An 18,275-nucleotide genomic window follows, 5' to 3' on the forward strand; every position below is an offset into this window, starting at 1 on the left:
TGAGCTTCATCTAGTTCTGATTCGCCCACCTCTCCAGCCTGTCCTGGTCCGCCTGAATCTGCAGCCTATCTTCAGGTGCGACCCCGCTGCCCCACAGCTTGGTGTCATCTGCAAACTTGAACCATTCTTGGTAAATGAACCTTGAGAAGCTTTATGAGAGAACTGAGCTTGGCTGAACATCCATGTGAGCTGACAAAAGCAGCACTGTACCTGGAAACCAAATCCATCCCTCCGTATTTCACCTTCTTCTGCTACCCGAGCCTCACAGGCAGCCGTCAGCCGCAGGACCCACTGACCGGAGCGGCTTTACACTGGATTGATAAAATCTGCGGTGCCTCGAGGCATTGACGCTCCAGAATCAGACTGAAACTCAGGCTGGCCGTCTGTGTAAACTGAGGGTTCGAGGACGACACCAATTAAAAAGTAGAAACAAAGTCATCCTTTAGGGGCTCACTTTCCAGAGCCAGAGAAAGGCACACATCCTGACTCTCGGCCTGCTTGCTTTCCTTTTCGGTTGTGCGATGCATGGACACATTCCTTAGGTGCCATCGCTGGCCAAACATCCACGTAAGCCAAGAGCATCGCTTGCACCCGGAAACCAAACCCAGCCTCTTGCGTGCCCCCGGTTCAGGATGTGTTCCCGGGGCCTTGCAGAGGGAGGTGGCGGCAGCCACACGCCCCGCAGCACCCGGGGAACGTGTGCTTGCCGCTCTGCGGCCTGTGCAGTGCTCAACAGGCTGCCACCAACCCCGCCGGCCCGTGGCACCGGGCTGCCCCTTCGGGCCCCTCCACCTCCACAGGACGAGGGCCCCATGGGCAATGGTTGCCCTCTGAGGGAGCCTGGTGGGCACAGGGGAGCAGCCCTGGGCAGAAGGGGCAGCTGTGAGGACACAAGAGGAGCCGGGGGGAAGGAAGGAGGAAGAAGCAGAGCGAGGAGCAATGGTTGGCTGCTGAAGGGTCCATGCTGGGAGCTGAAGGGTTAACTGGGGGCGCTGAAGGGTTAAAAAGTGCTGGCAGCAGGGCGGGGAGGAGCAGAAGCAGCCCCGCCCCCCCGCTCCGCAACCACACTTGCTGCTTTCCTGCCATTTTTTTTTTTGGCTCTGGATTGGCTCCTCCCCGGCTGCCGCCCTCTTTCCGCCACTCCCGATTGGCTGGCGGCCCGGGGCCCGCTCAGCGGTACAGCCAGGCTCTCCCCGATTGGCTGGCAGGGGCGGGGCGGGGCCGGCAGCAAGTTTCGTTGAGCCGCTGGGGCGAGCGCGGGGCAGCCTGGCTATTGTTGCCGCATCGGCCGGCGAGCGGCGGCGGTCATGAGCGGCGGCGTGTACGGGGGCGGTGAGTGCGGCGGGCTGCCCCGGGGCCCTGTCTCGCGGCCGCGCCCGGAGGCGGCGCTCATTGATGCCTGTTCATCATCTTTGCAGATGAAGTCGGGGCGCTGGTCTTCGATATCGGCTCCTACACGGTGCGGGCGGGCTATGCCGGCGAGGACTGCCCCAAGGTGAGGGGCGGCGCGGCCTAGTCATCGCCGCGGGGGGAGCGGGGCTGCCTGGGGAGCCCTGCAGCGGGGCGCGGGGCCCAAAAATGCCAGGCTCTCCACCTGGGGGGGAAACCCGCAGCATCCTTATAGGCTCCGCGGTGCTAGGCTGGCCAGCGCTACGGGCGAAAGGGACTTGGGGTCGTCACTGACCGCCAGACGAACATGAGCCTGCAGTGCGATGCTGTGGCTAGTAAAGCGACCAAAACGCTGGCTTGCATCCGCAGATGCTTCTCATGCAAATCCCGGGACGTCATTCTCCCCCTGTACTCGGCCTTGGTGAGGCTGCAGCTGGAGTACTGCATCCAGTTTTGGGCTCCACAATTCAAAAAGCATGTGGAGAAGCTTGAGAGAGTCCAGAGAAGAGCCACGCGCATGATCAGAGATCAGGGAAGCAGACCCTACGATGACAGGCTGAGAGCCCTGGGGCTCTTTAGCCTGGAAAAGCGCAGGCTCAGGGGTGATCTGGTGGCCACCTGTAAGTTTATCAGGGGTGACCACCAGGATCTGGGGGAACGTTTGTTCACCAGAGCGCCCCAAGGGATGACAGGGTCGAATGGTTATAAACTCCTGCAAGACCGTTTCAGGCTGGACATAAGGCTCTTTACTGTCCGAGCCCCCAAGGTCTGGAACAGCCTGCCCTCCAGAGGTGGTTCAAGCGCCTACATTGAACACCTTCAAGAGCAAACTGGATGCTCATCTTGCTGGGATCCTATGACCCCAGCTGACTTCCTGCCCTTTGGGCGCGGGGCTGGACTCGATGATCTTCCGACGTCCCTCCCAGCCCTAATGTCTATGAAATCTGTCACTGGCACCACGACACGTTTATTGTGATGACTTGATTCATTATAACGACTTTATACGTTACAATGACTTTGCATGATTATTCATTATAATGATGCTATGGAATAAATTACTTCACGTGATTATTCATTATAACAACTTTATGGGATAATTAATTCATGTGTTTATTTGTAATGTGATTATTCATTATAACAACTTTATTCACTATTACAATGTGATTATTCATTATAACACCTTTATTCACTATTACAACTTCATGCGATAAATGACTTCATGTGATTATTTGTGAAATGATTATTCCTTATAACGACTCTTTGGGATAAATGACTTCGTGTCATTATTCACGATAACAAGTTGACGTGACACGTGTTAGCTGCTGGTACTGAAGGTTGAGCTGAAAAATTTGTGGGCGGCACATCGTTTTAAACAGGTGGTCGGTTTGGGAACTGCTGATGTAGGCAGTGGTGGATGACGGAATGAAGAGCAACAGTTTGAAGTTGCAGCAAGGGGAGTCAAGGTTGGATATTAGGAAGAAATGTCTTGCTAGGAGGGGAGTCAGACACTGGGACCGGGTTACCCAGAGAGGTGGTGAAAGCGCCATCCTTGTGGGGGTTTTAAGGCCTGGCTAGACAGAGCTTTGGTTGGGATGATCTTGAGGATGGGACTAGACGTGACCGCCCGAGGTTTCTTTTAACCCTAATTTTCTATGAGTCTATGAGCGAGCAAATGTGTGTTCACATTTCAGGTCGATTTTCCCACAGCGATTGGTGTGGTACTGGAGAGGGACGATGGCAGTACGCTGATGGAGATAGATGGTGATAAAGGCAAACAAGGGGGCCCCACTTACTACATAGACACCAATGCACTGCGCGTCCCAAGGGAAAACATGGAAGCCATTTCGCCCTTAAAAAATGGAATGAGTATGGTGCTCTATCCTTTTCCTCTTGCTTTTAAGATCTGATAGCTAACTTAATGAACGGCTATGGCAGTTATGCCTTTTGCATGCAAAACAGTAATGTGTCATATATGCATTTTATGAAGAAGCTGCTTAGTTAGGCAGTGAGCGTTTGCTTGATCTGAGGAAAAACTGTAGAGTTTTCCTGTATTTGGTGGACTGGATTAGACCCCATCTGGGGAAAAAAAAGGGTGGCAAATATTCGTAAAGAGTAGCGTGAAGACTTGCTCTTCAAATGCACCAGTAAGGAAGCTTGTAGCTGCTAATGATGGCTACCAAGTTTGCTAATAGTGTGAAGTACAGTCTTAAAGGTCATGCTGCAAATCTACTTGCCAGCTGTTATGATGATGAGTCATATAAACAAGATTTCTTAAAGCTGCTGCAGTTTGTGAATTTTGCTGATTACTGCTTGATCTTCTTGATAAAAGTTATGTCTTTCTGTTGTGTGTGTTTATTACACATTTTACTTGAAGTCAAATGTCACTGTTAATTGAACTACTCCACCTGCTGTAATGTTTGTAGTTGAAGACTGGGATAGTTTCCAGGCAATTCTGGATCATACGTACAAGATGCACATTAAATCTGAAGCGAGTTTGCATCCTGTCCTAATGTCAGAAGCACCAGTGAGTAAAAATAATTTCTCTCTCTTTTGAAGTGGCTTAAATTCCATTGTTGTCATTTAGAAATGTTTAATACTATAAAAAAAATCAAAACCAAGTTATTTGAAAATACTTTATCATGATAGATTTATTTTTTGTATTTTTTGTTGTTCTCAGTAATGTGAAATGATAACCATGTTTATGTGGCATAGCACACTACACCCATTCTCTACAATTATTTGATCTGCGTTTTGTATGTATTTAGTTTTGAGCCTTTTTTGTGTTTTACTGGGATAAAAGTGGAAATGTTTTAGGTGTTCTTCTCGTATATGTACTAAAAATAAAAATACCATTGAAAATAATCTGTCAGGCTCAGGCAGCCCTGCAGAAATAGGGCAGGGGAGAGGCAACATACGTATAATAGGAAGGCTTTAAATTGGCGCTCTAGGGTAATCTGCATGGCCTTCTAGGTCATTGGAGAACTGGAGGTATGTGAATTTAAGTAGAGATATTGGCAGCAGTTCTCCTACTTGCTGTTCTCTGGATTAAAATGGCAGGAAGTAGGAATATGAATAGAAACCACAGAAGGTGTCTATAATGAATGTATCCTTCATTGATAAGTCATTCCAAATAGGGCCTTTCAGTGGTGTATTGAGTTGTTGCTGCGTGGCTGTCATGGGGCTCTTGACGGAGGTCTACTTCTCAGTGGACTGGTGTCTGTATCGTGGAACCGTCTATCGGTTTGTCCCACTGACATGCTGTTCAACAACAACAACAACTTTTGAAAACCAACTTGAATGGGAAATGATGCAACAAAAAATCTTACACAGACTGGACTGTGTTAAGTATAGTTTAAACCAGAAGTAGCCAATGCAGGGCATAGGTGCCATAAGGGGCATGGGCAGCTTCTTTGTGGCACATGGTAGATTGGGGAGGTGACACAGCACAGGGGCAGATGGGGCAGAAAGCAGAACAGCAGAGGGATGTAGGAAGGGGATCAAGGTAGCACTTGGGGAGGGTGCAGGGCAAATTTGTGGTAAGACGCACATTTTTAAGCAAGCTAAACTAACTTAAACTGGTTTAGGAGATTTTATTCAGTAAAATGGGACTCAACATTCAGGTGTGACTTGGCATGTGGTTGTTGTCTCTGCTTAAATTAAGTACAAGCTCAGCTATGGAAAGATACCTTGGGAACTGGAAAATTTGAATTAATTTCTTTCTCTTTCACATTTCAGTATATGTTTACATTACAAATTTATTTTTGGACCTTAATTCAATTTCATGAAAATTTTTTAAACTCATGGAATGAGCTCTAGCATGGGTGACTGGTGCCTCCTGAGTCCGGGGGGCACTTGCCCCCTAAGCAGCCAGTCAGTGACTGGGGTGCTGGGTCGCCCGCAGCCGCAACCCTGAAGCAGTGTTCCCTCTAAGGTGGCTCTAAGAGGGAATGCTGCCTGGAAGTGCCAGCAGCATGCCCAGAAGGGCCAGGGACATGCCCAGAAGGGCCAGTGGGACTTCTCCTGGCACCCCCACTCCACGGCTGGTGCTCTAGGGGAGGGACACCAGCGCTCCCGCCTGCGCCCCCCTGCCTGCCGCCTAAGCAGGGAATGCTACTGTGAGGGGATGCACGTGCACAGAGCTCTAGAAAGAATTTTCATTTGCAAATTTTTAAAATTGAACTCTTGCTTGTTATCAAAAATAAATTTTTCAGAAAGTCCTTTTAATTAAGGAAATCAGAAATAAAAAGTTTTGTAATATAAAAACTGAACACTCCTCTAAGGAAATAAAATTCCTGATATACACAAATGGGACAGATGTTAAGACAAACTTTTGGGCACAAAGTGCCCTTCTTCAGGTCCAGGAAAGGAGCAAGTGTGGTGTAAGGTAAGTGTTTATTTAGATCAGGGCTGTCAAACTGGCCACCTGTGGCCCATGTGGTCTGCAAAAGTTTAATTTGTGGCCCCCAGGCTCCCACCCAACTCTCCCCCTTCTTTCCATCACTGCTGCTGCAGCTGAGCTCTCCAGGTTCTCTCTCCTTCCTTCAGTTTTTACTTGCTGCCCCCACCTCGGGTGGGGCAGCATGAGACTGCAGCCAGTGGCCTGAAGGTGAGGCCAGGATGCCCATGTGGTGTGGTGCAGTGGGGAGCCTGTGGCTTCATTTCTGTGGCGAGATGCAGTGAGAGGCCTGTGGCTTATGCTGGTGCAGCAGGTGGGTTGTTTGGCTTGCATGGCATGTGGTCTCCAGCCACTTAAAAGCTGGATGGCCCTGATTTAGATGCTTCAGGTTGCATTTGCTTCTTTTCCAGGCCTGAAGAAAGACACTTTAGGCCCAAAGCTTGTCTGATCTCTCTCCCACCTGTACAGCTGGATAACACCCTTAAAAATCCTTGTTTCTCGCACACTTCCTGGACCATCATGGCTACAGCCCTCCAATCCTGCTACAGAAAAACATAATTATCTTGCTTTAAGACCAGATGCGAAGTTACATAAGCTTCAGTTTTAATAATCTTGATTTTCTTAACATCTGTTGGCACTCTGAACAGACCGTAATAAGCATAATGACTCTTGAGAGGTTCATTATTTCGGTTTTGCTTGTTTACCCCACTTTTCCAGTGGAATACCAGGGCGAAGCGCGAGAAATTGACAGAACTGATGTTTGAACATTACAACATCCCTGCTTTTTTCTTGTGTAAAACTGCAGTCCTGACAGCGTATCCTTGAAATGTTGGTCTACACAGTTTTTCAGGACCTACTGAAATCTTATTAAACGTGGGTATTAGTAGAATAAGATGCCTATACTTTTTTTCTCATCAAAATAGATTCCCGTAATAACTGATATTCGGGAAATAGCTTCCATTTGTGCTGTCACCTTAGTGTTCAGTTCTATAAATCTGCTGAAACTATTCCGGGAAATAACTTTTACAGATTTATATCATATGCTGCATGTAACACTATACCTAAAATGGCTTTCTCAGGTAATGGAAGTGCTTAATTCCTGTCTCCCACAACTGATATCTGAGATTGAAGACATTCAACCAGCAGTGTTATAAATATCTTAAACTAATAACATCTACCTTTTTGAGCAGCAGTTCAAAATCCAAGTAAGCTGGAAGCATTTTATTTAAAGATTTCTACTTGGTATGACACAGAATTTCTATCACTTTCATTCAACCCTCAGAGCAGTTTACCAGTGTAAATTAAAACCTATCATCTGTGAGGTTGATATGTATTTTTTTTATTATTATTATTTGTTCTTATTGGCAATCCCTCGATTTTGAGGAAGATCTCTGTTATGACTTATTCATGAGCCTTGAAGCGACTTAGAAGTCCAGTCCTTGAGCCACAGATCACCCACAGAAGCTGCAGGTCATTTCACAAGGGAAAGTAGGCTGCAGGATGAGAATCCTCTCCTTTTCCTTCTTCTGCTCTCTCTCCCCTGCTTTGAGGACAGGACGCTTTACCTCAAAACGGGCTGCCACCTGGTTGAGGTTGCGGTGCCATTAGAGTTGGTTGGCAGCCAGCTCTTCCCAGCTCTTCAATGTTGGCGTCTGTTTTCTTGAGGTATGCCTTCAAAGTGTCCTTACAGCGTTTCCTCAGGCCATCATGAGATCTCGGGCTGTTACTAAGCTGGGATAGAGCATTTGTTTTGGGAATCAGGAGTCGGGTGAATACACACAACGTCAAAAAACGGGTGCTTGAGGATCATCGACTCAATGCCAGTAATATTGGCTTCAGTGAGGATACTGGCATCTGTGCAGCAACCTTCTTATTTGATGTGGAGAATTTTCTGTAGGCATCATTGGTGATACTTCTTCAGGCTCGTGAGATGGCAACAGTAAGTCACCCATGTTTCACAGCTGTAGAGAAGAGCAGGGATTATGACTGCATTGCAGACCCGGATCTTGGTGTCTTTCCAGAGATTGTGATGAATAAAGACACACCAAAGCAATTTGCCAGAGGAGGCACTTGTGCACCAGATCCTGTGCTAGATCTCCACATCAGTGTTCACTCTCAGAGAGGTGGCTACTGAGGTAGGGGAATTGCTCAACTACCCGTAGGGTCTTTCTGTTGATGGTAATTTGGAAGTGGGGGGGAGGGGGAGGTCACATTCATGGCCTGGGCAGGCTGATGAAGCACTTTAGTCTTACCAATGTTGAGAGAGAGGCCCGAAGTTTGGTAAGCTTTTCTGAAGAGATCCAGTGCAGTCTGGAGGACTTGCTCAGTGTGTGCAAGGATGGCACAGTTGTTAGCGTATTGACAGTCAAGGATGGTTGTTTGAATACTTTGGTCTGTGAGTGAAAATGTCCCAGATTGAAGAATTCTTCATCTATTCAGTGTCAGCTCCAGAAGGAAGGCGATCCTTATTGAGAAGCATGATGACTATCAAATAAATGGAGAAGAGAGTTGGGGTGGTGATGCATCTTTGCTTGACCCCAGTTTGCATGACGAATGGATGTCTCTCTAATCTGCTACACAGAATGTTTCAGACATCTGGTAGTGGGAAAGCTTCAAGACCTTGATGTACTTTTCAGGGCATCCAAATCTGGCCAGTACTTTCCACAGGGCTTTGTGATTAATAGAATCAAAGGCCTTAGTAAGGTCAGTGAAGCCCATATATGGGTCCTGATGTTGTTCTTGATGCTTTTTTGGATCCGGTGGGCAACAAAGATCATGTCAATTGCCCCATGGGACGGTCTGAAAACACACAGAGATTCTGGCAGGACTTTCCTCTCCCATGTCCTCCTGAATCGTTTTCTTCCTCTTGCTAAGGATTTTCCCTGCTGTGGAAAGGAGGAGGATATTTCTATAGTTCCCACACACAGATTTTTTTCCTATTTTGAAGATTGTCATGGTATTGGTATTCTTCAAATACCTAGGGAATTCTTTGTTGTTCCAAATTTGAAGAATAAATTTGTGGAGTCTGTGCACCAGTTAATTGCCATCGGTCTTGTAGATTTCAGCAGGTATGCCAGTTTGGTTCAGTAGCCTTGTTGTTCTTGGTTTTCTTGATGGCACACCAGACTTTTCGTAGTATAGGAGGATTAGCAAGGGATCCCCTTTCAGGGTGTTCAGGGATGGACTCTATGTTGGTATCCGTACCAGTTGAATCATGGTTCAGGAGAGCCTACCTCAAAGTGCTCTTTCCATCTAGCTTGGATAGTTTCATTGTCTTTGAGGAGCATCAAGTCATCCTGCAATTGCAAGAAAGTAGGAGCATGGAAAGTTGGACTGTATGTGGCTTTTGTTGCCTGGAAAAAGCTATGCATGTCATGTTTGTTAGCACGGAGCTGGATCTCCTTGGCTTTATCTTGCCACACCTGATTTCCTGGATCCTCCTTTGAGCTTCAGCTTCTAAGAGTGGATACATGTCATTCTTCTGTTGAGATGAGGTGTCATCTTGCCAAGCAGATTGAGCCCTTCTCTTCTAGTCCAGAAGGATTTGGACCTCAGTGGTGCTCTCACTGAACCAGTCTTGGTGTTGTTGAGTCCACAAGCCATATGGATGGCAGTTTTAAATCCCTTCCAGAGTTCCTCAACATTGCCTTCATTTATGGACAGGGCAGAGAGCTTTTCATGAAGAGACTGTTGGAGATCCTTGATGTTGAAAATCCTCTGCATTGCTTTTGGCTGTTTTCAGTGCTTTGGACTAAGCTGGATGTTCATCGTGGATCTGACAAGATGGTGATCTGTCCAACAGTCATTGGTTCCTTGCATGGGTCGTGCGATATGGACATCCATTTGATCATAGACTCTAATGATATAACAGCCAAAGAGGTGCCAGTGCTTAGAGTGAGGGTTTCTCCATGTAGTTTTGTATTTGTCTCTGTCTGAAGATGGTGTTCGTGAGACCATGCTCTGTGTATTTGCTCAGGAGGAGGATGCCATTGGAGTTGACTTTCCTTCTTCCTTCCCAGTGGTGCCACTCCAGAGTTCTAGGGTATGCCTGACTGGTGTTGAAATCACCTGAGGAGAATTATCTTGTCCTCCTTGCAAGTATTATTCAGAACATGGTAAAGGTTGGAGTAGAACTGTTCTTTAACATGATTGTCAGTATCAAGGATTGGGGTGTACGCACTGAGGACAGTGGCGTACTGGTTGTTGCTGAGCTTAAGACGGAGGGTCATGAGATGTTTGTTAATGCCCACAGGCAGCTATGTAATATGATTGACGAGCTGATTCTTGACGTCGAAGCCAGTGCTGTGAGTGCTTCAGTCCTGAGCTGGCTTCACCTTCCAGGAGGTGTAGTTTTTACCCTCTTCACTTATCTGACCCTCATCTGGTTGTCTTGTCTCACTCTGAGCTGCAGTGTTGATGTTGCATCTCACTAGTTCCCTGGAGACAATGGAATTTCTTCTTTCTGGTCATTTGTTGTCTTGGTTATCCATTACGGTGCAAACTTGCCATTTTGCGAAAATCATTGTCTTCTGTTTTTGACCACAGGGAGAATGATCCTATTTGGACACGATTATCCAGTCAGGAGCAGATGAGACAGCTTAGGTTTAGAGCACCTTTTCTAGCCCCTTCCCATGTTGGGTGAGCAGAGGGGATCCTGAATAGGACTGCTCAGACATGGTAGCTGCCAAATTGCACCCGTCTCAACCTAGGTGCAAGATGACCATCAGGCTGCCGCAACCTGTGTGCAGATTTGTGGCTGCAGACTACTGGATTCACTAGTCTGATCTCTGTTACCACTGCTCCATCACTGCAGGGCTTTTGGAGGTTGGTAGAGGGGAGAGCGTGTTTCCTGTGGTAGAAGCCTGCATGTGACCTGGTTTAACAGAAAGAAGCTGGTATGCAGAAAAAGCAACGACACAGTCTTGATATGGAGGAGATCTGGGCCCAGTGGCAAGGGAGAACTCCAGATGACAGGAGGTCTCCATCTTGCTGCAGCCTTCTTTTGCCTTTACAGCTGTTGAGATCCTGACATCTACCACCTGATCTGCTGCTGAAGACTTAGGGTTGGATCATGATTTGTCTGGAACTTCCCTTCAGGCATGTTTGCCAGGGGTGACCCTGCTAGGAGTGTGAGACTTGGCGACATAGCTCTGAGCATCATGGGGGGGACACAAGCCTCTCCACCACGACAAGGTCTTGGTCCACCAACGTAAATTAAAACCTGTCAGCTGTGTGAGGTTGGTACTTTTTTTGTAGACAGTTACTGGAGGCTCACAATATATCGGCTGTAAAGTTTGAAGTAGAACTCTGTGGTTATCGTTCCTTATTATATTTGACAAAATTTTAAAACATGCAGAGTCTTTTCTCCTTGACTCATCTGACTAGCTTTGCAAATGGCCGATCGACAGGCCTGGTTTTGGATAGTGGAGCAACACATACCACTGCAATTCCGGTGCATGATGGATATGTACTTCAACAAGGTAAAGAGTTTTCACAGCTGGATAACTTAATACTATGTTTGGTATCAAGAAATTAGTTTTATTATTCCTACTGAAAGAAAATGTGGACATTTCAAATTGGGAATATTCTGTTTGCTTATTAAATAAGTGTTTAAACACGTTCCAAAATTTTCTTGTAGGCATTGTAAAATCACCCCTGGCTGGCGACTTTATTACTATGCAATGCAGAGAACTGTTTCAGGAAATGAACATAGAGATAATTCCTCCATATATGATTGCATCAAAGGTGAGAAAGTAACTTGATTTTAAATAAGGGCTATATTTTGAGAAGCATAAATTGTTGACTGTCACTGAATGTTCCTACAATTGCAGGAAGCAGTTCGAGAGGGATCTCCCGCCAATTGGAAGAGAAAAGAGAAATTGCCTCAGGTCACAAGATCTTGGCACAATTATATGTGTAACGTAAGTAAATCTGTTCCTTCTTCCATGTCTCATGAAGGACTCCATTTGCAGATGTACACTATTCTCATACAAAGAAAAGTTTCTAGCAAAAAAATGCAGCGTGATGTATTTTTTTGTGGTGGAGGGGAGGAGAAACTATTTAGGCTGTCTTTCAAACATCAGTTTTACTGTTGTTTAGAGCAGTTTCAACAGATAATTGTATTTTGTCCCCTTGTTGAAATGTGCAGACTGAAGTTTTAGGGCAATCTGGTTTGATTTGTTGGATAGGTGTGAATTAAGTTTATGCTAATGTATTCAGTTAGATCCAGTTATTTAGTATTACAAGAAAATAGTTGTAAGGATATAAGCAAGAAAGGAATATGGGTGTGTCTTCATGTGTGTATCAAGTTATGGGAAGACGAGGTTCCTTGGGTGAATTTGATATCTTTTATTAGACCAACAAGTTATGGGAAACATTATATTGTTCCACATGTTCCCAACAAAGGAGTCGCTATAGTTTTGTAATCCTAAACTCAGTCTCTCCCTTTTCACAGTTCCTTTGGGAGAAACTGAACCAGTCATTGAGAATATGCTGGACTGGTCTTCTATGTTGCCACAGTGATATAGATGAGCTCCTGCTCTGCACTGGCTTCCCAAGTAGTCCAAATTTAAATATTTATGCCTCAATTTAAGTTTTTTAGTTCATTATCATCTAGTTTGTATTCACTGGCAGATATTCCCAAATAGTTTGCTAAATATAAAATTCATGATAGCTCTGGTAGAGCTCAGCCTTGGTTGCAATAAAACTTTAATTTCCAAAAGGAAATACTCCGCCTTTATTATATAAAGTGCCCTAGTGGCAAAGCTATTTATACCTTGTCTTCCAGCTTCTTTAGAACCTTTTGTACTTGTGAGAAAAACAGGACAGAGCGGGGGGGGCAGCCCTGTTCCCTTTTCTTCCCTCCCTCAAATGCTCGCATCTCGTAGAAGCTAAGCATTCTGAACCTCTAAGGTAGCTTACTATGCTAAATATATATACTGTAATAGTTTCACTTGAAGGGTGCTTGTGCCTGAAAGCTTGCAAAGAACTTTTTTCCAACAAGTCAGTTGGTCTGATAAAAGAGATCACATCTTCTCAAAGAAGCTTGCCTGCCTGTGTCCTCAGACCAAATTGGCTACAACCAAAACCCCTAAATAAGCTATATAAACATGTAATCAGTTTCAAATATGTTTGGTCTTTTTTAACCGCTTTTTTCCTTGTTTCATATTGTGTAAGTGAGGTCGACATTGGAATAACCTTTTGTTTTTCTCTCCATAGTGTGTAATTCAGGATTTCCAAGCCTCTGTCCTTCAAGTATCCGATTCAACCTATGATGAACAGTATGTCACTGTTTTCTCTGTAAAACTTTGCTGTGTGTATGGTGTGATGGATGTAAATTTCCTAAAAATGGAAGATGTACCGGTTTTAGCTCATTACAAAAGTTTGACGTTAGACAAAATCATTTTTTGGAGTTAGGAATACAATGTATATCTGGATTTTAGAGATTGCATTTGATTTACCAAGGTACAAGAAATTCTAGTATAGGTTACCAAAAACACAGATCCTATTGTTAACATGTTTGTGTTGCTTTAGAATTTGTGGTTTATATTTTTTTAATTAGCTGCTGCACTGTACATATTGACAGAGCAACAGAACTTAATGACTAATGCTCCATTATCTACCTGCAGGGTGGCTGCACAGATGCCGACAGTTCATTACGAGTTCCCCAATGGTTATAATTGTGACTTTGGTGCAGAACGTCTAAAAATTCCAGAAGGATTATTTGATCCTTCCAATGTAAAGGTAAAAAAATGAAAGTAGCACGTACAGATATGCAGACATAGTTTATTCAGTCTTTGTAGTTCAGAGCCACCTTTCCTTTGTTTGTTGTAATGATGCAGAACATTTTTGTGTTCATATTCTGTCTTCTCTGGGGCTGCAACCTATGCCTGGGTGGAGAACAAATTTAACTCAGGGTACCAGGTACTTGTTTAAATAAAGCTGCGTGGTGCTGAGATACCATAGTGACAAAGTAGACTACAAATTGAGATAAATCTTTATCCCAGTCCCTGTTGGCTCTGGATAAGGAGTAAATATTTATATATTGCTTTAATATGCCTTACTGTTTTGAAGCGCTGACTTGTGGCTTAATAATTTTGTTCTAGGGCTTATCTGGCAATACAATGCTGGGTGTGAGCCATGTTGTTACCACAAGTGTTGGAATGTGCGATATAGACATCAGACCGGTGAGTGTCAGTCAGACATGATTTATTTTCAGCAGAGATGTTCTTGTTTGTGATGTTCATAATTAAAATATATTGTAGTTGAAGACTGATGGACCTTCAGAAGTTAAGAAGTTATTTTATGGTGATTGTAGCATTCACCTCTAAAAGCTGTGCATCTACAATGGGGAATATGTAAACATATATCACATGCCTGAGGATAGCTATTCCTATGTTATACAGTTCAGGTGATAAAAGAGAGAGCATCTCATCACAAAGCGTTTTGCATTTTTGAGTCCACCCCCACCATCACCATCTGCGGAAGAGCATTGCCCATTTGGCTGCATGCGCTTCTGACCCTCTCTGCATATGGGCTACCCCACTCCTTTTCTTTATTTGTCAAGTTGTCATGATCTGGCCTACCAAGTCACCTTTTGTCTTTGCCTGCTGTATATATAAAATGTATTTGATTTGGGATGTACACTTTTTTTTCCTCATGAAAATATTAGTTCCTCCTGTTGTCTCTCTAGTTGGTACATCTAGGTACAAGACAACCGGAAATTCAGTGTATGGGGAATCGTTCATAGGTGTCTATAATATCTTGATATGAGCACAGACTAGAAACAAAAAAGTAAAATTACCAAATGGAAATTGTGTGGGATCAGTTTTCATACTACCTCCCCATACCCTTGTATAGCTTTAATCATAAACTTCTTTCTTAAAGTAGATAAAGCTACTATTCATAGTATAATCTATTTTATATGCTAAATGTATATCTTCTGTCAAGTAATATGTTTCTGGCTGTAAGTACTAGTGGCATTCTCTCTTTTTACTTTGTATTGGTAAAGAAATGCTCTCCAAATACATCCCAAATAAACTCTTGGAGTTTTGTTTTTTCTTCCCAGGGCCTTTATGGCAGTGTGATTGTAGCAGGAGGAAATACTCTTATACAGAGTTTTACAGACAGATTGAACAGGGAACTCTCTCAGAAAACCCCACCGGTAAGACTTCTTAAATTGTTACTTAAGGTGATTCTTTTTTTTTAAATCCACCGACCTATATAGTAGTTACAGACATACACAGCAACTTTTGATTTCATTAGGAGCTCAATATTTAAAACGTTTTACCAAAAAAAAAAAAAAAAAAAGTAGATGCTATAGACTGACCAGCTTACAGAACCAGGAAAGCTGTAGCACCTCCACAGAGCTTTTATCCAAATAGTTCATGTTGGACCAAGTAAGGAAAGACCTCACTATTCATGAATGATACAAAGGGAATTAATGACAAATTCAGGATTACAGCTTTGGGACTTCCAGTATCTGATGTTGTGCTCAGACTGCTGAAGCCTTTTTATGGACAAAATTAGGGATACTAGTTCCTATCTTTTATTTAAAAAAAAAAAAAAATACAGGAAATAAGCAATTTGGAAATAAGTAATGTAAAAGAGGCTTGTGCAGGTATTTAAATTGGTTTGAAAATACTGTGTTCCTACCTTTCTGCTTGCAAATAATAATTGTTGAAAACCTAACTATTTTTGAATGGTGGCAATTTCCTATGACTATAAAGGCAAAATTCCTTTCGAGTTCTTGTTAGCTTTGTAGCCGAGATTGTTCTCTGGACCGCGCACACAATTTGCAGATGGACTGTTATCAGCAACCCATTTCTTATATTTAACAGGCTTAGACTTTTTGGAGCACTGCAGTGACCTCCAAAGTGCAGGGCAAATCATCTTTATATCATGAAGGAAGCAACAAAATTGGTCTCTTTGAATCGGCTGTAATAATGACTTTAGTGCAAGTCCCAAGTTCTCTCCATCCCATCCCTTTCAGGGTTAAAAAAGGGCTTGAACCTTCAGCTGCACACCCCACTTTGTTTGATCTTGTTAACATATTTTTTCCCCCTCTGTTCAGAGCATGCGGCTCAAGCTGATAGCAAACAACACGACAGTGGAGCGGAGGTTTAGTTCATGGATTGGTGGTTCAATTTTGGCTTCTCTGGTAAGTACAGCCTGGGGAAAGGATCATTAGGTGAATAAAGAGACTCCTACAGAAGTAGCTTATGACTTCTGTAGCAGCTGCTACTCCCAGAGCAGTGACTAGTGCTGTATGTGGTAGGAGAGGGGATATTCATGGAAAGTACAGAATGTTCTATGCCTGAACTGAAGGTGGCTGAATTTAGCTGCTTTTCCCTCGCTTCCAAAGAGTAAAGGATGTGGGGTTCTTGAGGTATTCTTTTTACTGCATCTTTGGGCCTGATCCTGCAAGTTGATAAGGTAGTTTTCCCTGTTCTTATCCCAGCCTTTTACCAAACCTAGTAGTAAGAGGCATCAAGGCAGCCATGGCTTTATTCAGGTTTTTGGAAAAAATGGAAAGCCTGGCTTGTTTGTCCTGCTCTCAGCACATCATGTCCTAGTTGCAACCTTGATTCAACTTTTTTTTTTTTTTGCAGGGTACTTTTCAGCAGATGTGGATCTCTAAACAAGAGTATGAAGAAGGAGGAAAGCAGTGTGTAGAAAGGAAATGCCCTTAGACCTCTCACTGTGAGAAACTGCTGCCTTCCCAGTGCTCCTTATATTTTATAGCTTTAGCATACTCAGGAATGGGACGGACTCTTTTTTGTAGTACTGTTTTTTAAATGCACCGAGCTCCATTTTAACAAACCTTTAGCTATTGTTTGAAAGGCCTAAGTGGTACTATCCCAAAATATGGATGTTTGCGTCCTTTCTAAAGCAATAATTCTTAAAGCAAGCATTTTATAATTTTGTATAAATGTCTATTTCCTCTAAAATCTTTTTTCCTATGAATAGCTTTACAGGTTGACTCAGAGGCAAAAATCTTGCAAATGCCTTGCAGCAGACTTATGAGATGTCTCATGTACTTTCAGAGTAGTCTTCCTTGTTGATCTGTTGGCCTTAAATGCTCTAATTTCTTTTAAAAAATAAACACAAATGACCCTGTTTTCAGAATTTGTTACTTTGATTTTTCAGTTACTCTCCACAATTACTCTTCTATGCACCAATTGATTGAAAACTGTTTTTAGGATTTATGGATCTCTGTTAGCATATTACAGCAGCCCTAGCTCGGTCATGAAAACACTGCATTCAATTTACAGGAATGCCATACGATGAAATGGTTGATGCCCAAAATTTAGGCTGTGTAGAAGTGACTTGATTTCCGTGGGTAACAGTCATCAACCTACTTCCTCATTCAGAGTTGTAAGGAATAATTTGCAGAATGCCTTTGATGTAGGTAAGGGATTACCAGTTTCAGAAGCTGGGAACTTAAGCAGAGAACTGACTACTTGAAGTCTAAATATTTCTGCTTACTTGCATTTCTATAGCTCATGCCCAACTCCATGCTGGGTTTAGGCTCCACCCTTGTCATGATGAAACTGATTTTTAATTTCCCTCTTGGAAAACAAGACAACAGTGAGTGCATCTACACATGACAATGTGACACAATAAATTCTGGAGCCATTCAAGCCAGAGTCAGCTGTGCAGTGTCTACATGTGCACCTAGAACAGCAGCAGTTTGAGCTGGGACAAAACACCCCAGGGGGTCAACCCTAGGCTCCAGGTAGTAGTGGGGCTGGCTGGGGCATCAGAGTGCTAAAGTGCAGAGGTCTGTGCCAGACAGTCCCTGCACTTTAGCACCCTTATACCCCAGCAAGCCCATGACCATCTACAAGTGTATTTTGTTGCACTTAATTACTCTGCTGCTGACAGTACTATCTTACAGCGGAGTTAATTTACTGTGCCCTAATACTGGTGCACTTGCAGACAGTGATGCTTTACCGTGGAGCTAATTAGTCAATGCCACAGTCATGTGCATTTATAGATGCATGCAATATAGACATCTGTTCTTTGAACAACTGACTGTCCACTTGAAACTTTTGGGCACTTAAACAATTGTTACATTACACTGGTATTTTAATGTAAAACTTGGGGCCACTTGCAGACGTTAAAAAACAAAACAAAAAACCCAACCCAACCGCTTTACTTTAAACTCATGTTTCCACACCAAGCCCAGCACATGCACAGAAGAGACACTTTGACCTGGCTCGTCCAACATCTGCATAGATTGGGTGCTTTAGTGGGGCTTTTTTGGCGCTTTTATCCCAATAGCTGATTGAATCTTTAGCTAAAGTGCCAAAAAGTCCCACTGAAGCACCTGATGTATACAGACACTGCAGAGCTGGGTAGAAATAATGCGCTGCTTCTTCCGGTAAAGTGTGTTTGGGAGCTTGGTTTCCCTCCTGCCCCCAAACACCTGCAAGCAGCCCAGATGGCTACCTAATGACCAAAGTGTCTGAAATCAGGGATGTCAAAT

General features: G+C 43.9%; 1 protein-coding gene across 1 annotated transcript; it reads left to right on the plus strand.

Annotated features, from left to right (window-relative positions):
- Positions 1–1,223: 1,223 nt before the first annotated feature.
- Positions 1,224–16,912, plus strand: ACTL6A (actin like 6A). The gene is made up of 14 exons (XM_006275976.4): positions 1,224–1,332; positions 1,419–1,495; positions 3,081–3,255; positions 3,813–3,913; positions 6,503–6,600; positions 11,171–11,265; positions 11,424–11,530; positions 11,617–11,706; positions 13,004–13,065; positions 13,414–13,528; positions 13,891–13,971; positions 14,853–14,948; positions 15,858–15,944; positions 16,396–16,912. Exons 1-14 carry the CDS (start codon positions 1,308–1,310, stop codon positions 16,474–16,476), a joined length of 1,290 nt encoding a protein of 429 aa, XP_006276038.1. The 5' UTR covers positions 1,224–1,307; the 3' UTR covers positions 16,477–16,912.
- The last annotated feature ends 1,363 nt before the right edge of the window (positions 16,913–18,275 follow it).

The sequence above is a fragment of the Alligator mississippiensis genome, chromosome 7 (genome assembly GCF_030867095.1).
Source record: "Alligator mississippiensis isolate rAllMis1 chromosome 7, rAllMis1, whole genome shotgun sequence".
In the NCBI taxonomy this organism is placed as follows: domain Eukaryota; kingdom Metazoa; phylum Chordata; order Crocodylia; family Alligatoridae; genus Alligator; species Alligator mississippiensis.